At 35.2% G+C, this 22,942-nt stretch overlaps 1 protein-coding gene across 2 annotated transcripts in view; it reads right to left on the minus strand.

Annotated features, from left to right (window-relative positions):
• Nucleotides 1-22,942, minus strand: part of GABRA2 (gamma-aminobutyric acid type A receptor subunit alpha2) — a 124,829-nt gene that overhangs the window by 2,835 nt on the left and 99,052 nt on the right. The window contains exons 8-9 of one of the 2 annotated variants that reach the window (XM_058546994.1): nt 9,050-9,252; nt 4,317-4,496 (exon numbers count right to left, since the gene is read on the minus strand). In XM_058546994.1, coding sequence (XP_058402977.1) covers nt 4,317-4,496; nt 9,050-9,252 — 383 coding nt within the window. Of the gene's footprint in view, nt 1-4,316; nt 4,497-9,004; nt 9,253-22,942 lie in introns of those variants that run through there. The other variant, XM_058546993.1, reaches the window with a different exon arrangement.

A 22,942-nucleotide genomic window follows, 5' to 3' on the forward strand; every position in this document is an offset into this window, starting at 1 on the left:
CACAAGGCAGGCATGTAATATGTAGCTGAATTAATGAAACCTGAAAATATAAAAAGCGTTTACTTCTATTTCTATACTGATATAAATGTATTGTTAGTTATCTAAATGCAAACAAAATGAGCTGGCAATGAATTATCTAAAACCGTGAACAGTGTAAATCAACAGATTTAGAGGGCCAACTGGCCCAGAACAGAATTTCAAGTATCAGTTATTTTGAACAAAGAATTCTCAATATGTTCAAGTAAGAAAGGGCCTCTGAAAGACCAGGAGGTTCTGAAAACAGGTCTGGATTTCCTGTCCTTCACATGCATTGGATTTCTCCCTCTCCTCTTTCCCTTGCTGATGAGGTATTCTTCCAGACCTGGCTGGAGTATAAAAGGAAAAGGGGTGAGGGATTACCATTTGTAACTTTATAAAAGAGCTTTACTTCAGTGATGATGTGGGTAGTACCCATGTTACAAATGGAGGGTAATCTCCAAGTGTATAAACAGTAAAGAGATGACGGCTAACACCTTCTGAGCACTACAATGTGTCAGGTTGAGCATTAAGCCTGAGGGTGTCATTTGCGACAAACTTCACTACTGGAAGTAAGTTCTATTATTAACCCCATGTTACAAATTCAGAAATAGAGGCTAAACAGGGTTTTGCAATATGACCATGTCTCCTGTCTACTAAGTCACTGAAAAAGCAGACAAACTCAATTGTGGGCAACTTTCAGATCTCTGCTTTAAACATCATGCTATGTGACTTTCTCTCCGAGGAAGCTGTTTGAAACCTGGGAATACTTTTTCCTAAAATATTCCAATTTGAAGTTTATATCACTGGGTGAATCTTACAAAAGGACTCAACCCAAAAAGTATGTAACATATAATGTTTATAATTATTTCAATTATACCTAAACATCATTTTAAATGATATTAAATTGCACTTATAGAGAATTTGGACCTTGGGAATGTTTCTTAACCTCTTCCTGCTTCAGCTTCTAGTTTGAAAAAAGAGAGAGAAGGATACCAAAGCCATGTTGAGTTTTTGTGAGAATCAAATGAACTAATATATATTCAAACATAGTCTCTTAGCGGAGAGTGGTGTTGATTATAACTATTACAAGCTAGACAATGATTACTGTTGTACAAGAAGTATAGATAATATGCTTTATATCTTTGGAGGAAGACATAAACACTGCGTGGAGGAGCTCAAGGAAGGTTTCGTGGAAGAGGGACATTTAAGTTGGGTCAGGAATTATGGTGTAAGGTTTAGACATTTAGACAAAGAAATATAAAATGTAAATGTCTTTTGTGGCAAGAGGGGTCTACAGATAGAAACTCTTTATTAACTCGTACCAACACCCTTCCTGCTTCCCACTCGAATACCCTTCAATTATACATAAATGCACAGGTGATACTAAAAATATTTAACAAACTCTAGAGCCGAGTTTGTTACATAACAAATTACAACAGATACTCTGACCAATCCAAATGGACATCGGATGTAAATACTCAAAAGGGCTATACATATGTGCCAGCCAGATATCAGCCCTCATATTTGTATGGGTGTTTTTTGTCTCATCCCAACACAATGGGCACTATAATAAGCAGTGTTAAAAATCATTCCAATATATGTTTGTAATTTTTATTGACTTAGCTACAAAGGACAAAATTTCATCTATTTTTTTCTCCATTGTTCAAAGTATGGCTTCAATATCTGAAATGTAAGTATAAACTTCAGAGAGTGACTCCTCAGTGACAAGATGATGGTTTTGGTTTCAAAAAGCTCCGTTGGAAGTGGGAAACAACTATTTTCAGAATGAGTAGCAAGCAAAAGCACAACAGCCATGAGTACTATCTTTAGTCAAAACCCAGTGGTTGGCACCTGTAATTTCTTATCAATTAATTGAATAAAGGGCAGAGCACCCTCACGGTGCTAAACCTTCTCAATTCCTAGCCATAGCTCAGTAAAGCTTTTCTGGCTCAGAATCTTACAAAGTCTTGTTTTAAAGGATAAAATAACTCCCCTTAGTCCATTTGAAAATAATTACCACAAATCTACAGTAAAACAAATTATTCCTATCTATTTAAAATGAAAATCATGTTATAGGGAAAAATACTATTGAATTCATAGCTGACTTACAATTCTAAAATCTGCTAAAGCAGCATATACAAATTAAGTCCATATAATATATTCTATCACTATTCTTTGTAACATATAGATCTGCTAGTGATAGTACCAAAGAATATGCATACTCTAGGCCATTACTAGAAGATATTACTTTGCTCTGTTCATTATTAACTACTATTAAAAAGAACCAAGTTGATAGACATTATGTTATAAAGTCTTCTTTGAGTATTGTGCAAGCCTCTGATCAAGACAGACCATCAGCAGGCTGAATACGTGGGCCACATGATTTTAACCCCTCCAGACTAATTTTACTTTATTTAGTGTAACCCTTGGCCTACACTCAGACCCTTGAAGAGAAGTAGTCCAATTAAGCCTATTTCACTTAACTGTTCAAACCAGTACAAGCTGCCACAAGATGATTTTTTTTAAATGCTCATGTCCCGGTGTAAAGTTTTTGTTTCTTTTGAGAACTAGGTACGCTCTGATAGTTCAAACTACCTAATTTCTCATAGTCTAATTTTGTCATTCCCTATTTCTACTTTAAGGTTCTTATGTAGGCCACTTCATATCTTTTGAAGAACAAGGCCAGGTATGGCTGAAAATATAAGTACAGAAAATTATGTCAAATGTGAAGAATGAAACCAAGTGGAAGGAGAATGGGAGAAATGAAGGCAAATTGGCACTGCTATTTTCTATTAATTTTAAGTGACTCTTATGGCTTTTGCTACCTATTCATGGGTGACTGATATAACATCTCTCACCAGAATTCTTATCCACTATGTTTCACTAGACTTCTCCACCTACATATTCCACAAGTAATTAAAATACAAAATATCCAGAAATGAACTCAGGTTACTTTCACTCTCAACCTAAATCTGCATACCCTCCTGTATTCTCTAACCTGTGAATGATACCACAATTGAGGCCGAAACTGGTCATCAACACACATTGGTCCCCTAGTCAGATCCACTGTACGCTGACTCAGCTCAAAACCACATCTGTTGAGACATCACTTCCTACTTCAACAAGTATCCCCTCCAAGTGCTTCCACAGCACGCTAGTGCTTATCTCTAGAATGGCACATAGACTTTTTTTTTGCTTCTTTTTTTCTCCCACTTGCTTGTAAGCTCCTAGAAGGCATAGACTGTGCAATGCAGAGCTCCTAGCATAGTTCCTGGCACAGAGCAGGCTCAAAAAATGTTTGCTTCATGATAAATGAATGACATGTACTAGAATGATTACTATGATAATATATATATATATAAGTACATACAATATATATATAAACATACAAAGTATTTTATAGAATACAATAAGTATTTATTAGATTAATAGAAACAGATTCTACTAGTGTGGTCTACAATTCTGTTATGTAGTTATCCGGAAATTTCTCAATTTCACCATCTATAGATGCAGGACACTGGGAAATACTAAAATAAGCTCAACTAAAAAACAATGCTTTTGGAAGCTCCACATGTTTGTGCAAGTTGTTCTTGTGATTGATACTCATATAAGTGGGGAGGGGAAAAATATGGCTATACACAAAATCAGTAAATGATGTATTTTTATACATTATATGGGGACAAAACAAGCAAATTATGCTGCTATAGAATTTGTTGATGCTGTAACTGAAGTAGAATGAAAAGGAAATATAACCCACACTAATTAAAAACTTTCCATTTTTTAAATGATGTTTTATAAGATTAAGAATATTCTGAGTTTATTATGTTATTAGAATGTCTGAATATATTTAAAATTTCAAGTCTAAAATTCCTGATTGCAGAAATCAAAATGTTTTACACCATGGAGGCAAACCAATCTCGGCTTCCTTAAGGTATTAGATAAAATAATGTGTTAATAACTTGAGCAAATGCTCTAAATAAAATATAGATATCTATTAGTTGAAGTGACCTGGCATATAAATAAAAATAACAATCACATGATTTTAGAGTTGGAAAGGATCTCAGAGATTGTCCCTTAGAATAAGGAAATGGTGTTCTCATAAATATAACAGACTTGGAGAAAACCCCAGGTCTCCAAAGTAGCAAATCTATGCTCTTTCTACATACCATGTTGCTTTTTTACAGTCATTGTGGCTACTAGAAAGCCCATTACTTGTAAAACAACAACATGCTCCCTGGTCAGAAAATGCTATTGTTAACTGCCTGCTAACCATCCTGACTGAGAAAAGTGATACTTACAGAAGATTGTTTGAAGGTTACACAGTCCATCCACTTCTCTAAGTACTCTAAAGTCTTTTCTTGGATTAAATTGGGCCATGAGAAAGCTATACACTTGAACCATATTAGCTTAGCTCCTTGACGAATTGCCTTCACTGAGTTGTATGTTAATGTAATGCCTTCAGCTTTTATTGAAGGGGACTACAAGAAACATCAATATGAAATTCATTACTGCGTTTATTGGGAAAATTTTGACATTACTTGCAACAGTATCCAGCTTTCGCTAATATAAAACCCATATCATATTGTTTTAAAGAAGAGAATTCAGTGTAGGAAAACATTTTCTCTGAGGAAATTTATGCTTCTATTTTTTGATTAAAGAAAATAACTCCTTCCTACCCCAAGGTTTATTCTGACAGCCAAGAAGCTCAGAATTTAAAGCTCAACTCCTCTAGCTACAGACTACAGTTAATGTTCTGGCCCAAAGGGTGGATATATTTGCAGTCTATTTTCCTTCTTTCATATTTCCTACTTCTATTTATATTTTATTTTATAATAATTTAAGTACATACATTCTTTTGTTAAACTGCCTGAAATGCTTTTGGAATAAGGCAGGACGTTAAAATAATGCAAATAAATGAATAAAAAACTTGAAATGTGATGTTTTCTATGAATTGCATGGAGTGAATCACAAAACAATGGCACATTTCATGTTAGTTTGGATACTATATTGCTATGTTTTAAGTAATTTAAAATCTAGCGTATTTCCAAAGAATACGCTTTTCTTGGCTGGTGCAGCACCACTGACTCAGATTTAGAAATGGAAACAATCTCAAGAGATCAAAGTTATTTATTTTTTAAATTTACTTCAAAGAAACTATATGCTAAATCTACATTAGGTAATGGCAGAGAAAATGACAAATAAGACAAAAGTATTACCCCCTTAGATCATGTAACCTACTGTTAGAAACAGATTTATTTACAATAAAAGTATAATTTAATGAGGTTACATAAAAGGAATTTGTGCCAGGTATTGTGGAAACATAATGGGGGATGGCAATTAGATTCATTTGGAAAGTTTCAAGATTAAATAAAATCAGATGGATCTTCAGAAATACGTAGGAGTTCATCAATTAGGGAAGGAAGAAAAGGGCATTTTAGCAAGAGGGATCAGCACATCAGCATGTCACAGAGATGTGCAGAGGCATGGATATTTGAGGATGTTTGTAATGGCTACAGGAAGAATATGAGCATGGACTTTAGATCTGGGTTCAATCTTGGATACACCACTTATTAGCTGTGTGATCCTGAGCAAGCAACTTTACTTGATTAATCCTATATTTCCTCATTTCCAACATGGATATATTCCTAGGCACAAAGTAGTAAGTGCACAATAAATAAGAAAAAACATTTTCCTTATTAGTCATCATGTAAATAAATATATGAGGAAGCTATATACTTGCACCATACTAGCCGAGCTGCTTGAAGAATTGCCTTCAACAATTCATTTAAGAGCTGAAAAATTAAATGATCAGATTTCTGTTTTAGAAAGATAACTCTGGCACTAATGTAGAGGATGGATTAGAGGGAGGCATGATCAGAGATAGTGAGGAATAAAGAGACTAAAAATAATGAGAAATGGTGAGGGCATAGTCTAAGACATATATAGATGGGAGAATGGACACCATTTGGTGATTGGTTAGATGTTAAAGGATACTTCCATGCTGTTGATATGTGAGGTTAGGGTTTGCCACGAACTGAGGTATAGATTAAAAAATAGGCATGGGCAGGGGAAAGATATACAGTCAATTTAGAAGGTTTTATTTTTGTTTGTTATTTCTGTCATCTTTTTTCAAAGATATGTAAAGACTGAGATGTTATATTCATGTAGAAATGTCTAGAGAACAGGTTGGATATATGATCTTGGAACTTAAAAGAAAGGTATGGAGATGCATCTGTAGATAATAGCTGTGGAAGGTAAGATAGAGGCGTGGGTTGTAGATCTGCTTTGGTTCTATTTCATTAATTCACACCATATTTATTGAACAATTATATAGAAGGCCCTGTGCAAAGGGCCGGGGATAAATGATTTATTAAAATAAACATAGGCAGTGTTATCATGATCAGTGAAGGAGCTGAGACATGAACATGCAATTACAAACTGTGATAAAGGATCTAATGCAAAAGATCAGGGTACCATACACACTTACCACGGGATCTAATCACTGAAGGAGGAACAAGAAATTTCCTGAGGACTGACATTTGTGCTGAGGATAAGTAGGGATTATCTGTTTGGGGAGAGTTAAAAACATACTTCTTTTTTTCAAACATATAATATTGATATGTATCTCTGAGTGATTATTCTTATGTGGCAAATTAATAATGGCCAGTTTACAAGTTTATAAGAAGTTTTCATATGTTCTTTAGAATGACAGATAATTTAACTGCGTTTATTCATGTTTACTAACTTCAAAAGCAAAAGACTTCCGACTGTCTGTTTAAACTGAAAGGACGCCAATATGGCCTGTGGATAAAAACTCTGTATTTCAAGAAAATTATGTTTTCCACTTAAAAACTGAATCTAAGGAAAACTAAAGTAGAAGTAGACAACACTGAAACATTTTTTAGGCAAGATGCACTAGTTTTGGGCACTCTACTTGATTTCCTTTCAGTTCTAAGGACCTGGTTATTTCCAAGGTAGGTTTAGAAAATACCTCCTAAAATTCATTTGGATCATGAAATTGGGTTATCATTGATAAACAGCACTGTAAAGTTTTAAAAGCCTTTTCACGATGGTAAAGAAATCTTATCATTGGTATTATATTGCCAGATTTAACATCAGAAACTCATTTAGTCTTTTAATCAATAGAAATTTCTGAAGTGCCTACTAAGTCCCTGGCACTGTGCTTGGCTCTGTAGCTCTGGAAAACTGAATAAGAACAAGCAATGTGCCTGATGCAATGTGCCCTTTAACTTAACCACTGAACTTGAACCACTTAGAACTGAAATAATAGAAACTTTGTTAGCTGTTTTCCTGCAAATTAGGTTGGAACATCAATGATTTCAACCTAGATTTATCTTCACTACGTGTGATTTGAAATGTAGGTAGACTTAAATCCAGTATTTATCAACAGTAGGTTATTGCTTTTAGAATGCATTATTAGAATATGGTTTTTGCATGTATAGGTACTTCCATTTTCCAAGTTCAGGGCTTGAGAAGGCTTAGTATTTGACATGCCATATCACAACATCAATTTGATTGGCACCATCATAGCATTAAAAAATAATATATCAATAAATTTCTATATGGGGCATTTATACCACAAACTGCTATTTACCTTTTGTGACATATTTACAAAACCCTAACTAGCATTTTATCTTCAAAAAAATGTTAGTATGAAAGTGCATGTGTCACTAATATAACTAAAAAGAAGGAATTGCATAGAGAGTAATGAAAAAGCAGTATACTACATGGGGAATGAAAACATAAATCAACAATAAAATGTAATGGAAATGCTGAAATAACCTAGAAGTTAAGTATAGAAAATTAATTAGATTCCTTTTAATATTTACTCATAGGCTGTTTGCATGCAAAACATAGCTTATAAAATGAAATAAACCAGCACTCTTATTAAAACTTCTATAGTTTATAAAATTAAAGAAAAAGAGCAAAACTTTTAAACTATAACATCAACTGTTTGTATGATTAAACTGTAAAGTGGTCATAGAAAAGAGAAAAAATATTTGTATCCAAATAACTTAAAAAGAAATAAAATCAGCAAGTATGTTATTCCAAATTTAATGGAAGAAGTATTTAGGTAGATATATTGTTAAAAAACAAGACTTCCAAGTAGAATTTTTTCCTATCATTAAGAACAATTTATATCTTATTGTGATATACAGTATTCAAAGCCTCTTCATAAGGCAGATGAATAATAATCTAAAGAATAAGACAGGAAACAGCTGTTACGTCAATGCACAGAACTCCCACTAGCTTCAGTACTTGAATCCTAAAAATAGACACCCATAATTCCCAAAGAAGTTAATCTTAAAAACAAATAACTTTTCTCTTATGGACTACAGGAGCAACTTAAACTTTCTAGGCATTCCAACACCTATCTACTTCTTCTATACAACATGGGAGAGAGAACAATGATGCCTGGGCTTTTACATCCAAGCAACAGAGATGGGCGTTGGTGAGTAGTAACTCAACCCATTGATAGGGCCTGAAAGTCTATAACAGGTAAAGTTAATGCCCACTTTTTGATTTCCCAAATCTCTTTATTATATAGCAGTGTGGTGTTTAAGAGCATGAACTTAACGGTGAGACAGATCTGGATTCAAGTATACTTATTAACTAATTGTGTGAGGTTGGGCAAGTAAATAACTTCACTAAGCCTCAGCTTCTTCATCAGAAAAAAAGACGAGAATTAAAAAGAGACCCTAGTTAAAAAGTCGTCAAGATTACATGAGAGAGCATACGTAAAAGACTTAGCACGGTGCCTGACACCCAGTCAGAGCTCAATGATACTAGGGAGTGGTTTTAACAGAAGTAATACTACTAGAAGCACTCCTAAAGGATTTCAGGCAAGAGCATACTTTAAAAGAAAATTCTATGATCCACACATATATGTGAATATATATATAATTTATGTTTGAATGTTCTTAATGTCAATTTTTAGGAACTTATCTGTTACAAGCTAAGTCTGTTAGGAGATTCTCTTAATCATGGTGAGAAGGAAGTTCTCACTTACCTTGTCATTTACTACACTCTTCCCATCCCAAGCCCATCCTCTCTTGGTGAAGTAATTAACAGTGGCAAATTCAATTAGGGCAGAGAACACAAATGCATAACACACAGCAATAAACCAGTCCATGGCAGTCGCGTAAGCCACTTTGGGGAGAGAATTCCGAGCACTGATGCTTAGAGTTGTCATTGTTAGAACAGTTGTGACTCCTGCAGAAGAAAAGACAGGAACCAAAACCATCAACAGGTACTAGAAGGACAGCACTGGAAATATTATTTTTTAAGGTTACTTTCAGTGCCACTTCTATCCACTAAAAAACAATACTGGAAGAACAGTGCAAAGTTAATTGTTATAAATGGTGATTATAATTCTTGAAGTAATGACTCAAATGCTTTCAGTTTTCAGTTTGTGTGAATCCTTTTTTTCCATTCTTAAGTACTGCTGATGTTAAAAAGACTGGTGGAGACTGAAGTAGAATTTCCTATGAGGAAAGCAAGTATTTTAAATTGACCCATTGCCCATTAATATTAATTTTTAAAAAATACTACACAAAGCCTCACATTAATTTGTTCATCATTTATCTGAATCATGCTAAGCAATGGACCAGTCATCCACACCACTGATCACAATGAAACTACAATTAAGACATTCTTCATTCTAAGTAGGGCTACCTAAGTATGGAATTAATTCTGGATTGTCTAGCATTGTCAGGACATAATTTTTTTCTTAATGAGGCTTAGAATCTATAGAAAATAAAACAAGCAACTAAAACCAAAACTTTGTAAAATGTAAATCACTACTTATAAGGAATATTTTATACCTTTGTTGGTTTAAAAAATAATCTAGTTCCTTTCATTGTAAAGCTTTTCTGCCAGTAGTCAGGGAAGTCACAATGGTTAAATGAAGGGAAAGCAACAATTCAGGAGGTAAGTTGTAATATCAGCAGTCAAAATGTCTACACTTACCTGTTTTATCAGAGATCCAATAGAAGTTTAATTATGTACACAGGGGATACATTAAGTTAAAAGAGATTTAAAGTGTTAAAGAAATGTTCATTCATATTTTGAAGTTTTTTCCATTTTATTTTTTTCTTTCCCTTAGGATAAAGCAGCTGTTTTTCTCATCTACAATAGTTAGTAATGCAAAATAGCAATAATTCTATTTACTCATGAGTGAATGCATCTAGGAATATGATGGTGGCAGTAGGAATAAAAGGTAGAAAAATAAATTTAGTTCATCTGCTGCTGAGTCAATATTAAAAAACATGTTTACAGAAACATTGTGCTTGCATGCATCAAACTGCAAAAGGTTTTAGATTGTAAAGATGTTTCCTTTTGAGAATTTGGTACAGGAGAATAATTAAATAGAATACAAGACAAATACACCCACACATACCTATAAACTAGAACCATATCCTCATATATATACATATACACAAAATATGTCCACACACATATATATACACACAACATAGCAATGCAAATGACAAATCAATATACGAAAATATATTTAACTTCATCAGCAGTCAAGGAAATACAAACAAAGTGATAATGAGATGCCTTTTTAAAACAATACTACCTGCAAAATTTTAACAAAACTGTCAAAGATTGATACTATCTTGGTGTTGAGGAGGATGTGGGGCAATGGACATCCTCTTTAATAGAGATTACAAATTGATGTCATATCTAAGAAACTGTTGCATAATCCAAGGTCATAAATATTTAGACTTATGTTTTCTTCTAAGAATTTTGTAGTTTTAGTTCTTACATTTAGGTCTTTTGTCCATTTTGAGATAATTTTTGTGTATGGTGTGAGGTAGATATCATAATTCATTCTCTTCCATGTGGATAGCCAGTATTATTTGCTGCAAAGACTTTTCTTTCCCCATTAAATGATCTTAGCACTGTTGCTGAAATCAATTGATCATAGATAGAGGGGTTTACTTCTGGACTCTCAATTCTACTGCATTGACCTACATGTCTGTCCTTATGCAAGTTTCACATTGTTTTGATGACTGTAGCTTTAGAGTAAGAGTTGAAATCCAGAAGCTGGAGTCCTCCAACTTTCTTATTCTTTTTCAAAGATTGTTTTGACTATTCAGGGTCCTTTACATTTCCATATGACTTTATGATCAGTTCGCTCATTTCTGCGAAAAAAGTTCATTGGAATTTTGATAGGTATTGCATTGAATCTATTGTTTTGGGCAGTATTGCCATCATAACTATATTGAGTCTTCCAATCCCTGAACATGGGATATCTATCCATTATAATTATTTTTATATAATTATATAAATATCATCTCCATTTATTTAGAGCTTCCTTAATTTCTTTCAGCAACGTTTTATAGTTTTCGGTATACAAGAAGTCTTTCACTTCCTTCATTAAGTTTATTTATAGGTATTTTATTCATTTGGATACTAACATAAATAGAATTGTTTTCTTAATTTCCTTTTCAGATTGTTCATTGCTAGTGTACAGAAGCACAACTGATTTTTTTTGTGTTGACTCTGTATCTTACAACTTTGCTAAATGTATTAGTTCAAATAGTTTTTATGTGGTTTACTAAGGTTTTCTATCATAATATCATGTCATCTGAAAATGAGTTTTATTTCTTCCTTTACACATTGGATACCTTTTATTTGTTTTTCTTGCCTAAGTGCCCTGGCTAAAACCTGCAATATAATGTTGAATAGAATTGGCAAAAGCAGATGCCCTTGTCTTGTTCCTGATGTTACGATGAAAGCTTTTAATCTTTAACCTCTAAGCATGATGTTAGCTGTGAACATTTCTTAGATCCATTTTATCAGGTTGAAGATGTTCTTTTCTATTGCTAGTTTAAGATTTTTTATCATGAAAGAGAATTAGATTTTGTTTTTCAGTGTCTATCAAGATGATTGTGTGTTTCTTCCATATTCCATAAATAAGTTATATTACATTGATTGATTTTTGTATGTTGAACCAACGTTGCATTCCTGAGATAAATCCCACATGGTCACAGTATGTAATTCTTTCTTGATTTTTTTTTTTGTGAAGAAGATCAGCCCTGAGCTAACACCTATTGCCAATACTCCTCTTTTTTGCTGAGGAAGATTGGCCCTAGGCTAACATCTGTGTCCATCTTCCTCTACTTTATGTGGGATGCCTGCCACAGCACAGCTTGAAGAGTGGCATGTAGGTCCATGCCCAGGATCGGAACCTGTGAACCCTGGGCTGCCAGAAGTGGAGCACAGGAGCTTAACCACTACACCACTGGGCTGGCCCTGTAATTCTTTTTATATGTGGTTAGTTTCATTTTGCTAGCATTTTGTTGAGAGCATATGCATCTATATTCATAAGGGATATTGGTCTGTAGTGTTTTCTTTTTTTCATTTGTGATTTCTTTGTCTGGTTTTCATACTTTGGTAAAACGGCCCCATAGAATAAGTCAAGAAGTTCTCTCATCCATCTTTTCAAAGAGTGTAAGAAAATATCATGTTAATTCTTCTTTAAATGTTTAGTAGATTCACCGGCAAAGCCATCTGGCCTTGAGATTTTCTTGATTTTTGTGATTACTCATTTCATAGCTTCAGTTGTTATAGATTTATTCAGACTCTTGAGTCAGTTTTGGTAATTTGATGTTTCCAGGAATTGGTCCATTTATTCTAGGTTATCTCATTTTTTTGCATATAATTGTTCACAGAATTTCCTTATAATCTTTTTTTTATTTCTGTAAGGTCAATAGTAATGTCTCCTCTTTTTTTGTGATTTTAAAATTTTGAGTCTTCTCCTTTTTTTTCTTGGTCAGCCCACCTAAAGGATTGTCAATTTTATTGATTATTTTTGTGTGTGTGAGGAAGACTAGCCCTGAGCTAACATCCACTGCGAATCCTCCTCTTTTTGCCAAGGAAAATTGGCCATGGGCTAACATCTGTGCCCATCTTCCTCTACTTTATATGAGACGCCACCTCAGCATGGCTTGACAAGTAGTGTGTTGATGCGAGCCCAGGATCTGAACCCGTGAACCCCGGGCCACTGAACTGGAGTGCATGAACTTAACTGCTGCACCTCCAGCTGGCCCCCCAATCCTGAATTTTAATTAGGGAGTTTAATCCATTCACATATAACATAATCACTGATAGGGGAGAAGTTACTTCTGCCATTTTCCTATTTATTTTCTATATATATTATATCTTTTTGATCCTCAATTCCTCCATTATTTCCCTCTTTTGTGTTAAGTAAATATTTCATAATGTACCATTTTAATCTCTTGCTGTTTCTTTTACTATATGTGTTTGAGTTATTTTCTTAGTGTTTGCCCTGGGGATTAAAACATTTAACAATCTAGTTTGAATTAATACTAATGAAACATCAATAGTATACAAAAACTTTGCTCCTTTACAGCTCCATCCCCCACTTTATGCTGTTATTATCACAAATTATATCTTTATAAATTGTGTCCATCAATATAGATGTACAATTATTGCTTTGTGCAGTTGTCTTTCAAATAAGATAGGAAAAAAGGACTTATGAACAAAAAAGACATTTATAGTGTCTTTTATATTCATCTGTGTTGTAATCTTTACTGTTGTTCTTTATTTCTTTCTGTGGATTTGAGTTATTGTCTAGTGTCCTTTCATTTCAGCCTAAAGGGGTCTTTTTAGCATTTCTTATATGGCAGTTCTGCCAATGACAAAAGTCATTCAGTTTTTGTTATTCTGGGACTATCTTAATTTTTGAAGGATAGTTTTGATGGATATAGAATTCTTGGTTGACAATCTTTTTCTTTTGACACTTTCAATAAGACATCTCACTGCCTTCTGGCTTCTGTGGTTTCTGATGATTTGTTAGCTGTTAATCATACTGAAGGTCTTTTTTACATGAGGTATCACTTTTATCTTGCTGGTTTCTAGATCCTGTCTTTGCCTTTGTTTTTGTCTTTGTAATTTGATTCCAATGTGTGTAGTTGTGGATCTCTTGGATTTATTCTATTTCTACTTTATTGACCTTCTTGAATGTGTTGATTAGTTTTTTTCATTAAATTTGACAGTTTGGGGCCATTATTTCTTTAAATTTTTTTTTTTACCTTTCTCTCTCTCCTCTCCTTCTGTGACTACCATTATACATTTATTGACAAGCTTGATAATGTACCACAGGTCTTTTAGGCTCTGATTTTTTTTCCTCATTTTTTTTTCTGTTCTTCATGCTCAATAATCTTAACTGACCTATCTCTGAGTTCACTAATTCCTTCTTCTGATGGCTTGAATCTACTGTGAGCTCCTCTAGTGAGTTTTTCAGTTATGCTCCTTTTGAACTACAGAATTTCTTTTTGTTTACTTCTTATAATTTCTATCTATTGATATTCTCTATTTAGTGAGAAATTATTACACTGTCCTTTTATTCTGTAGACATGTTTCCTTTAGTTCTTCTATTTCGTCTAACATAGCTTATTTAAAATCTTAGTCTACTTGGTCCAATCCCTGATCTTTCTTAGGTATAGTTTCTACTGAATCTTAATTTTTTCTGTGAATGGGCTATACTTTCTTTTTTTATTTGTATGCCTCATATTTTTTGTTGCAAACTGAATGTTTTGAATATTGTAATGTGGCAATTCTGGAAATTATATTCTTGCCCTCTCCAGGTTTGTTGTCAATTGTTGTTTGTTGTATTTGTTGTTGCTTGCTAGTTTAGTGACTTTTCTTAACTGATTCTGTAAAGTCTGTATTCTTTTTTGTGTGGGGCCACTGAAGTCTCTATTTTCTTAGCTTAGTGGTCATCTAATGCTTGGACAGTTTTCCTTAGACACCTGGAACCAAAAAAATTCTCTCAGTCTTTGCCAAGTGGCTCTGCATGCGAGTTGGACTATGTCTTCAACATTCAGCCAGGCAATTTACAACTCTGCCTTAGAATCCACTTCTTGCTTGTGTAGAGCCTCAAGGTCAATCAGAGGTGAGAATTGAGGGCTTCCTCAGGTCTTTCCTGAGTATGTATGCACGTGGCCTTCTAGATTCCAAGGAATATGTCAGTACTTTTCAAATTACTTGTGTACAATTCATTCCCCAGTCTTTTGTCTCAAATTTTTTGGTTAGCTCATTGTTTTCCCCAAATGTTATCTATTGCCTCAAACAGAAGCAACTAAAACATTTGACTGTAAACACTTTCAGTGGCATCCCCCAGGTAATGGCTTTGGCACTAGAGGAGTTCTGAGTCAGGTAAAACAAAGACAAGCTTTTTGAGGGAGTCTTCCAGGTTGCCACCATACAGATAAAGTGATGATAATTCTTTTCAAACTAGCTCTGTTTTCCTCACTCGGGTATCAGGAATTCAGGCTGTTAATTTCAAGCCTACCACTTAGCTGAGGAGTAGGGATGGGAGTAGGGTAAATCGCAACACCACAAAACTTACTGTTCTTCCAAAGATTCAGCCATTTTTCTTGAATAAGTGTACTCAGGCTTGCTGCAAGCCTTTAGTTAATTTCCAAAGTTCTGAAAAAGTTTTGACACTGTTATTGGTTTTTTCAATGCTTTCATGAAGGCATGGGATTTTAGAATTTATTAATCCACCATTTTTGCTGATGTCACTTGTCACATTTTGAATGGGCCTACCCTGAAACCCGGAATTCTGCTTCTACATGAGGCAGAGCAGCATACAATACTAGTTTATAGTGTGGCTGTGTCCTCAGAAAACCTCACAGTTAGATTTCCTGCGTTTGAATCTTGGCTCCACTACTTGCTTCCTCTGTGATTTCAAGCATATTACACAACTATTTGCACTACTTTCCTCATCTACAAAATAGAATTTTGTGTGACCACCATAACTCACTGCTTTGTGGAAAGCTTAAGTTTCTTTTTCAGTAAAATAAAAGACAAGTATCTTAAAGTGCTTTTTTTTTTTTTGTGAAGAAGATCAGCCCTGAGCTAACATCTATGCCAATCCTCCTCTTTTCGCTGAGGAAGACCGGCTCTGAACTAACATCTGTTGCCATTCCTCCTCCTTTTTTTCCCCAAAGCCCCAGTAGATAGTTGCATGTCATAGTTGTACATCCTTCTAGTTGCTGTATGTGGGATGCCACCTCAGCATGGCCAGAGAAGCGATGCGTTGGTGTGCGCCTGGGATCCGAACCCCAGGCCGCCAGTAGCAGAGTGCACGCACTTAATCACTAAGCCATGGGGCCGGCCCCTTAAAGTGCTTTTAATACTAAAATCTTATGCATATATATGAAATATATGTGACCATTCCCTATACACAGACAGTATCTAACAGATAAGTCTTTTATAGTCTGGTTTTAGTCTACGTAATATTTCTTATTTCAAGGTGTAGGTGCCAAAAACCTCAACTCATTGTAGCTGAGCAAATGGTATCAAAGTAAATGAATGGTAAGTGTTGGGTAAAAATATGCACGGAAAGAAGAAAATCAAATCAAGGGAAGTAATTTCAGCACAGAGACTGACAGTGTGGGCTCCACGGCCAGATGCCTGAGTTCTAATCTTGGGACCCTGGGAAGTTCCCTAGCCTCTTTGTACCATAGTTTCCTCTTTTGTAAAGTGGGGATTAAATATAGTGTTTTTCCAGAGTGTTGTTATAGCGACCAAATGAGTTACTGCATATAAAGCAGTGCCTCTATTATAAAAATATACCTCAGGGCATGTGTGAAAAAAATATCACCCTGAAAGCAAAGTCAAGATAGATTTAAATCAGAAAAATAAGACAAAATAAATAAAAAAAAATTTTTTTTTAAATCCTCCTTTAGACCTGTATAGCTGTCAAATGCTTCTGTGTGAGCGTTTGTGGATGGGGTGTGGGGTGGAAATTAAGAAAGAGAAGTATCAGAAACCAAACAAGCACAAAAACTACAATAGAACAGAAATATAAAATTGTTTGATACCACCTGCTGGTTACTGCTAGAAATGGTAGAAACAACAGACATTCTGCTAACAAAAGGTTTTTTTTCCCCCACTTCAGTCCAGTGGACAAAGCAAATAATTCCTCTGCTCCAAAAAAAATAACATTTACCAGCACAGTATGAGTGTACTATGAAAGGCTGTGATTTTATTTTAAAGGTTGCGATTTTAACTCATAGCTGTACTGCCTCCAAATGATAAAAATGCTGTAATTTCTATGTGTTAGAGACAGAAATTAGAATTTGGATAATATACCTTTGTCATAAAATCTAATTAACTCAAACTCCACTAATTTAAAATCTGTGATAAATTAGAAACTATTGATTATAATCTAGAAGAAAACATTTCAAAGGTTAATTACAGTGTGGACAGCACAGTGAAGGATTACAAATTTTCTCTTTGCTTACCTGAATATACCATGGCTTTAATAAATCCACAACTCATATCCCTTTCCTCAAACTCTCTCCTCCCTGAAGTCGTTTTCTCAGTGAAAGGCCCCTATTATCTAAATGAAGTCATTTTCACATTCCAGGTTGAAGGTGCAGTGACATGAATATTTTGTCAATCTGGGCAATTTGTCAGGCTGGGCAACATACTTTTTCCTCTACCTAGAATCTTTTCCTTATTATTCATCTCCCTTTTTTATTTAGCTAACTCTTATTTCTTCTCTTAATAAATTCTTGAGTACCTACTAAATGCCAGGTACTTTTGTAGGCACTGGGCACACACCAAACAAAATAGCAAAGATTCCTACACCCAAGGAGTGCACATGCTACTAATGCTACAGTACACACAGCTGAGTTGGTTTGTTCTGCAGCATTTCATCCCTAAAGGCACCTATGACCTGGTCCTATGCATACCACTATCAGATCATGTCCTTTCTTGATTTTCTGTTGGTTTACATGACTGTATACCCCCGTAAGCTTTATGGATTAGAGCCTGTTTGTCTTCCTCTCCCCAAAATGTAAAAGGGTGCCTAGTAAAAGGTAAGAGGTCATTAAATAGTTTTTAAATAAATGTATAAATATGTATTGAAACTACTCCCCCAATGATCTGTAATTGATAAGCATTGATTTCTTAGGATAATTGCAAGAAATCTATTCTTTCTTTTATAAAGCAAGCATACATTTAGTCCCCATTTTATGCTGGACGCTCTGGAGCTGTGAGTGGAATGTAAGCAAAAACAAACAAACTCTGTAAGAGATTTTCAAAAGAGAGCATAAAGTAACCTAACATCACAACTGGGCAAGGTCTATGATGAACTGTAATCTGGTGATCTACCTAGACTGGGAAGTTAGGTTAGGCTTCCCTAAGGAAATAAGGGGAAAAGTCAAAGGGGTCAGCAGACAAGGGAAGATAACACAGACTCAGGAAAGAACATGCAAAGAAGCCCAGGGACAGGCGGAAACACGGCATTTAAGAGGAATGGAAAGAAGTCTACAAGGTGGGAAGGCAGGAGATAAGGGTTTCATGGACCGTGAGGCCAGAGAGGAAGGCAGGAGCCAGACTGTTCAGGGTTGGGTTATATCACCGTGTTGAGGTGATATAACTTTATTTTTTTATTTTTTTTGTGAGGAAGATTAGCCCTGAGCTAACATCTGTTGCCAATCCTCCTCTTTTTGCTGAGGAAGACTGGCCCTGGGCTAACATCCGTGCCCATCTTCCTCTACTTTATATGTGGGATGCCTGCCACCACATGGCTTGCTGAGCAGTGCATAGGTCCTAGGATCCAAACCTGAAAACCTCGGGCCATTGAAGCTGAACGCGTGAACTTAACCACTATGCCACCCGGCCGGCCCGGGTGTAACTTCTTGTCAAGAGCAAGGGGAAACCATTATAGAGTTCACTTTAAACAAGGTGGTGGCATGATCAGTATTTCTTGTTTAAAAGATTACGTTGGCTGTTGTTCCTCTATAGTTAAGGTGATTATTTTTTTCTTCTCCAGTTTTTCCAGCATTTTCTCTTTGTCTTTGGTTTACTGAGCTTAAATATGATATAACTAGGTGTGTTATTTTGTTTTTTGATTTTGTTTTTATATTTATCCTTCTTCATGTTCTCTGAGCTTTCTGGATCTATGGTTTGGTCATTAATATTTGGAAGGTTCTCAGCAATTTATTACCTCAAATATTTTTCTGCTCTGTTCTCACTTTCTTTTTCTTATGATCTTCCAATTATGAGTCTGTTATACCTGTTGAAATTATAGCACAGCCTCTGGATATTTTGTTCTGTTTTGTTGTTTATTCAATTGTTTTTTCCTGCTTGAATGTCAATTTGGGAACTTTCTAATGATCTATATACAAGCTCACTGATTCATTCTTTACCGTGTTGAGTTTTTTGATGGCCCATGAAAGGCATTTTCCATTTCTGTTACTGTGTTTTTTATTTCTATCCTTCCTTTTTATTCTTAGAGGTTCCACCTCTCTGTTTACATTACTGATCTCCTCTTGCATGTTGTTTACTTTTCCCAGTAGAGATATTAACTTATTAATTATAGTTATTTAAAAATTCCTTGTCTAATAATTCCAACATCTGTGCCATGACTGAGTCTGTTTCCTTTGTTTACTTTTTCTCTTTCAACTATGTTTTGGTTTTTGTTTTTTATTTTTCCTTTTGGCATGCCTTCTAATTTTTATCCTCCCAGTTGTATTGAGATAATTGACATATATCACTGATAATTTTTTGTTGAAAGATGACTGTTGATTTGGGTAATAGGAACTGAGTTAAAGAGCCCTTTAGTGTAGGTTTCCTGTTAATCTGGCTAGAAGCTGGGGTGTGTTTAATGTTTGCTGTAGTTATAGGTGCCACAGGACTCAAGTTCCTTTCCTGTTCTTGCTGCAGCTTCCCTTCTGACTTTGGACTTCCCTAACTACTCTTCCTCCCAAGGAGTCTGTGTCTTCAGCTCTTTCTGCTGTAAGCTACTGCTATCCTACCGGAGCCTTATTGGTGTGGTGGTAAGGTGCATGAGAGGGAGACTGTTCCATAATCTTCTGAGTAAATCTCAGTCTTTTAGGGGGCTTGTGTCTCAGGCTGTAACCTTCACAAGTGTTTCTCCACTGGTACAACTTTATTCCTCGTTCTTACTCATTCTCATTCCCTGGCTGCAGCATGCCCAAGCTATGTTCTTGAAGCTCTGATCTCTGTTGACAGTGATTCATTTCTGCATTCCCCCTTAAGTGAGAGAGTAGGGGCTAGAAGGACTAGAGTGGGAGGGGTGCCCTTCTGTCAGCTGGGATGAGGCTCTGGCTAAGTTCCTTCCCCTGGACATAACACTCTGTTATGGAGAAGGCTCTGGGTATATTTCAGAATGACTCCTCTTCCTTGCCCCTTCCCCTGCCACAGTCAGGAAGGGATATTTCTCAGATCTTTACCTTGAGAATCTGGTGGGATTCCTAGAGGTAAAGCCCATAAGACTGTGGCCATAAGAATGTCTCACTTTCACACTAGGACACACTCAGTCTCCAGCAACTCATCAAAATCACCATTTAAGTGCCTCTACCAGTGAGTGTATGATGCTTCAGCAGCATCACTTCCAGGTAAAAAAAATCTTAGCTCTGTCTCTCTGAATATGCCTGCCTCTTCACAATTTGGGATGGCAGTTTGCCTGTCACCTCATTTCTCTTACGAATGCAATAAAAGTCTTTAATTTTCAGTTTGTTCAGCTTTTTCTTATTGTAAGGATGGGAATGACAACTTGGAAGCTCTTCACATGTCAGCTCTGAAACCTGAAGCTTCATGCCTTGATTTTAATACATGATTTTTGTAACTTCCCATGTCATTAGTCAGATGTCTATTTTTTTTCTTCCTCTGGGTTTCTGTATTCTGGGCAGTTGAATTTGACAGATAATAAGAAAAACTGGGTAATATTTAGGAAGAAAATGAATCCATATAATATAGGCAACCTTCTGGAAGTAAAGAATGAACTGATATCAGCAGATGACTGATAGTCAACAAGGCAAATTCACAAATCTCTGAATTTGGCCAGCATGATTAAATTTGAAACACAGATGCTCTAACAGTTCACTGTGTTCCTGCTGACTGAATTTTAAAAGGGGAACTTTGACAGCATATAAAAATTAATTTAAATGAATTATAATAGAACATGAGAGTATTGCTATAATATTGCTGTATCTATATCATTCTAAAATAACTTGTTAAAAACAGAAAAATTCAAGAAAACAAGTTTTTAATTGGTATGTATGTATTTGATTTATTTAATTAGCCTGTCTAATATTTTTTTCCCCACTAACTGGCTTGATTATATTTTTGGCAAAAACATGACTTATAAAATTTGGCCAAATTACTTAATGCTTTTACCACAGACATAAGCAAAATCATATTTTAAGATTGAAAGTAAGAAGAACATTCATAGAGTAATGTTACTGATACTAATTTAACATCTATGCACACTAGCTGTTAAACTAGTAAGATGTTAAAAATCTTCATGGATACAGATTGAAATTTATTTGCAATCAGTATGAATGTAAAAGTACATACACATATGCACATGAATATTCAGGAACTCTAGGAAATCGGTGGTGGAGGCTCAAACTGTGAGGATCAGTTAATATTTTAAATCTGGTTTGAGTGCCCCTTCCATGTCATCAGAAAGCACCCCGCATATTCCCAGAACATAACATATCGTAATATATACAATTGTTTACCTGCCCATCTCCTCAAACAGATTGTACTTCTGTGAGGGTAGGAGGGATCAGATCTTTCTCATTTACTTTGTATCTGTAAGGCCTAGCATAGAGCCTGGCACACATTTTTGAATTGAATGAATGAATTACTATAGTTTAGGAAGCAAATATACCTATTTATATGGATATAGAAGCAGAAATGATGGGGTATTTTTGTGTGTGTTTGGAGTTAAATATATAAATAGACAAAAATAGTCTGATGCTAGCTGTTTTTTCCAAAATTCAACGACTAGGGAAATGGGTGCCTCGGAAGATTTAGGATTAAAAATATATATTATAATTGTAACAGAGTTTTTAAGTAAACATTTTATATGCTTAATAAGCCTATTCAAAATTTTATATATGTAACATTGTTTATATACATATAATAGAGTGTATATAGTATATAATGTATACTTCGTATATAGTTATATATATAACATATATTGTTATATACATAATATATACATACATAATACTACCTATATTTAACAAAGTTATAGTTAAGTCTTAAAAAGGTATTAAGCTAAGCACCAACTAAAGACTATTCTCTGGAGTAAGCAGTAGGAAAGCAGACAAGATTGGATGAAGTTTTTTCCCCCTCTCTCTCATTTAACAATTGTGGCACAAGACATCCAAGGCTAGGATGGTCTTGGTATCAGAGATCTAGCCTTCCTCTTTCTTATTTCTCTGCCATTTTTAAGGTATTACCCATGATTGTGAGGCACTGGAGGGCTTGCCAACAGTTGGTTTGCATTCCAGCAAACAGAAGGGAAGAGGAGGACAGGACATCCATTCACTTGAAGGGCATGTTCCTGAGCTGAAGGTCACAACTGGAAATTATACACTTAATTTTTACTCATATGTCTTTGAGAACTTAGTCATACCGCTACGTTTGGCAGTAAGGGAGGCAGAGAATTGTAGTCTTGATTTGATGTACACAGCTAGAATCAAGACTTTTATTGTTCCGTAACTTATTAGGAGACAACTAATCATCTCTGACAGAGGGAGGTCTGTGATTGTCTGGCACAGACTGTGTAAATTCGTTGAAAATTTGGGAGAGGAAGAAAAGAGTGTTTTATATTGACCTTCTAAAATACCAAACTACCTAATAAACAAAACAAAACTCAACATATGTACATTGGCCTCCTGGAAGCCATTCCAACGTGCTTGTTGTGCAAATGCAGCTTCAAGACAGTCCCAAGCCTCACTTCTGAACAGTCTGGTCCACCTAAATAGAGATTCTCGAGGTACTACTATTCTACGCACACTCTATCTTCTGACCACTCTTCTTTCATTCTGTTTGTAGACTGTTTGTCACCACTAGTCACTTAATTGTTCAT

Source organism: Diceros bicornis, chromosome 8, assembly GCF_020826845.1.
Source record: "Diceros bicornis minor isolate mBicDic1 chromosome 8, mDicBic1.mat.cur, whole genome shotgun sequence".
NCBI classification, from domain to species: domain Eukaryota; kingdom Metazoa; phylum Chordata; class Mammalia; order Perissodactyla; family Rhinocerotidae; genus Diceros; species Diceros bicornis.